Source organism: Scophthalmus maximus, chromosome 19 (assembly GCF_022379125.1).
Source record: "Scophthalmus maximus strain ysfricsl-2021 chromosome 19, ASM2237912v1, whole genome shotgun sequence".
NCBI classification, from domain to species: Eukaryota; Metazoa; Chordata; class Actinopteri; order Pleuronectiformes; family Scophthalmidae; genus Scophthalmus; species Scophthalmus maximus.
The window spans coordinates 1,190,001-1,192,500 of NC_061533.1; the positions used below are offsets into that span (position 1 = coordinate 1,190,001).

Sequence of the window (2,500 nt, forward strand, 5' to 3'; positions counted from 1 at the left end):
AGAGACGTTGGAGACGTGGAGACGTTAGAGACGTGGAGACGTTAGAGACGTTGGAGACGTTAGAGACGTTGGAGACGTTAGAGACGTTGGAGACGTGGAGACGTTAGAGACGTTGGAGACGTGGAGACGTTAGAGACGTGGAGACGTTAGAGACGTTGGAGACGTTAGAGACGTTGGAGACGTGGAGACGTTAGAGACGTGGAGACGTTGGAGACGTTGGAGACGTTAGAGACGTGGAGACGTTAGAGACGTTACAGACGTTAGAGACGTTACAGACGTTGGAGACGTTACAGACGTTGGAGACGTTAGAGACGTTGGAGACGTTAGAGACGTGGAGACGTTAGAGACGTTGGAGACGTTAGAGACGTTAGAGACGTGGAGACGTTAGAGACGTTACAGACGTTGGAGACGTTACAGACGTTACAGACGTTACAGACGTTAGAGACGTGGAGACGTTAGAGACGTGGAGACGTTGGAGACGTTGGAGACGTTGGAGACGTTAGAGACGTGGAGACGTTAGAGACGTTGGAGACGTTAGAGACGTTGGAGACGTTAGAGACGTGGAGACGTTAGAGACGTTGGAGACGTTAGAGACGTTGGAGACGTTAGAGACGTTAGAGACGTTAGAGACGTTGGAGACGTTAGAGACGTTAGAGACGTTGGAGACGTTAGAGACGTGGAGACGTTAGGTTGGAGATGTTAGAGACGTTAGAGACATTGGAGACGTTAGAGACGTGGAGACGTTACAGACGTTAGAGACGTGGAGACGTTAGAGACGTTGGAGACGTTAGAGACGTGGAGACGTTAGAGACGTTGGAGACGTTAGAGACGTTGGAGACGTTAGAGACGTTGGAGACGTTGGAGACGTGGAGACGTTAGAGACGTTGCAGACGTGGAGACGTTGGAGACGTTAGAGACGTTAGAGACGTGGAGACGTTAGAGACGTTGGAGACGTTAGAGACGTTGGAGACGTTAGAGACGTGGAGACGTTAGAGACGTTGGAGACGTGGAGACGTTAGAGACGTGGAGACGTTAGAGACGTTAGAGACGTGGAGACAATAGAAGTACGAGATCACCCCTCCACCAGAAATCACAGAACCGGATCCAGAACATGATTGATCACCAGTAGAAATGAGATGAGTCATAACCAGAAAATCTTAAAGCAAAGATTCTTCTGTTGCAGCTTCACTGACAGATAATAACATATTCCTCCACCGGGAATCGAACCTGGTGAAGGCGCCAAACCACTAGATCACCAGGGACGCCTGTGTGTGTGTGTGTGTGACACTGTGTGTGTGTGTTTGTGTGTGTGACTGTGTGTAAGTGTGTGTGTGTGTGTGTGTGTGTGTCACTGTGTGTGTGTGTGTGTGTGTGACTGTGTGTGTGTGACACTGTGTGTGTGTGTGTGTGTGTGTGTGACTGTGTGTAAGTGTGTGTGTGTGTGTGTGTGTGTGTGTGTGACACTGTGTGTGTGACACTGTGTGTGTGTGTGTGTGTGTGTGTGACTGTGTGTGTGTGTGTGTGTGTGTGACACTGTGTGTGTGAGTGTGTGTGTGTGTGTCACTGTGTGTATGTGTGAGTGTGTGTGTGTGTGTGTGTGTGTGTGTGTGACACTGTGTGTGTGTGTGTGACACTGTGTGTGTGTGTGTGTGTGTGTGTGTGTGTGTGTGTGTGTGTGTGACTGTGTGTGTGTGTGTGTGCGTGTGACACTGTGTGTGTGAGTGTGTGTGTGTGTGTTTGTGTGTCACTGTGTGTGTGTGTGTGTGTGTGTGTGTGTGTGTGTGTGTGTGTGTGTGTGTGTGTGTGTGTGTGTGTGTGTGTGTGTGTGACACTGTGTGTGTGTGTGTGTGTGTGTGTGTGTGTGTGTGTGTGACACTGTGTGTGTGTGTGTGTGTGTGTGTGTTTGACTGTGTGTGTGTGTGTGTGTGACTGTGTGTGTGTACTCACCGACCACAGTGAGCAACATGTTGTCGAGGAGCAGAGCGACACACACGACCACCAGGACGAGTCTGGGAGAACCTCGACTCTGACGGAGCCACGGCATCTACAAACACGCACACGCACACGCACACGCACACACAGTGTCACACACAGACAATTTTTTTACACTTCGAACAATAGGAGACTTTTTGATTGATTGTTTTGGCCTTTTGTTCAGCGCCATCTTGTTATGAGACGTAACGTGATGCATGCTGGGTAGACCTGTTGTCACGTGACATGAGATCTGCGAACACTTTTGATACAGTTTGTTCTTCACGTTGCGAGGTCGGCCATTGTTGTCGGACCCCAAAGGAAGTAGGAGGTGTCTTTTGTAACCCCGCCCCCTTCGGCCGCTGGCAGCTGCTGACTGTCCTCCATGTTTTCATTGTGTCAGTGATTTGAAAACTCCAAAGAATTTTTAAAAAATCTCATAATGATAATAATAGTTTTATTAAGGTTTTTTGGATCTGATGTCATACAAATGTGGATTCTGTGTTGTGGGACGTTCAGGTACTCCTTA

At 48.9% G+C, this 2,500-nt stretch overlaps 2 protein-coding genes across 3 annotated transcripts in view; both read right to left on the reverse strand.

The window, feature by feature from the left end:
- Window positions 1-2,500, reverse strand: part of LOC118314603 (chromaffin granule amine transporter) — an 11,322-nt gene that overhangs the window by 5,346 nt on the left and 3,476 nt on the right. For both annotated transcript variants that reach the window (XM_035641155.2, XM_035641154.2), the window contains one exon: window positions 1,948-2,044. In XM_035641155.2, coding sequence (XP_035497048.1) covers window positions 1,948-2,044 — 97 coding nt within the window. The remainder of the gene's footprint in view (window positions 1-1,947; window positions 2,045-2,500) is intronic.
- LOC118314602 (zinc finger MIZ domain-containing protein 2) overlaps window positions 1,782-2,500 on the reverse strand; it is a 22,155-nt gene continuing 21,436 nt past the window's right edge. The window contains exon 22 of the transcript XR_007030184.1: window positions 1,782-1,825. The gene's annotated coding sequence lies outside the window, so the exon portion shown is untranslated. The remainder of the gene's footprint in view (window positions 1,826-2,500) is intronic.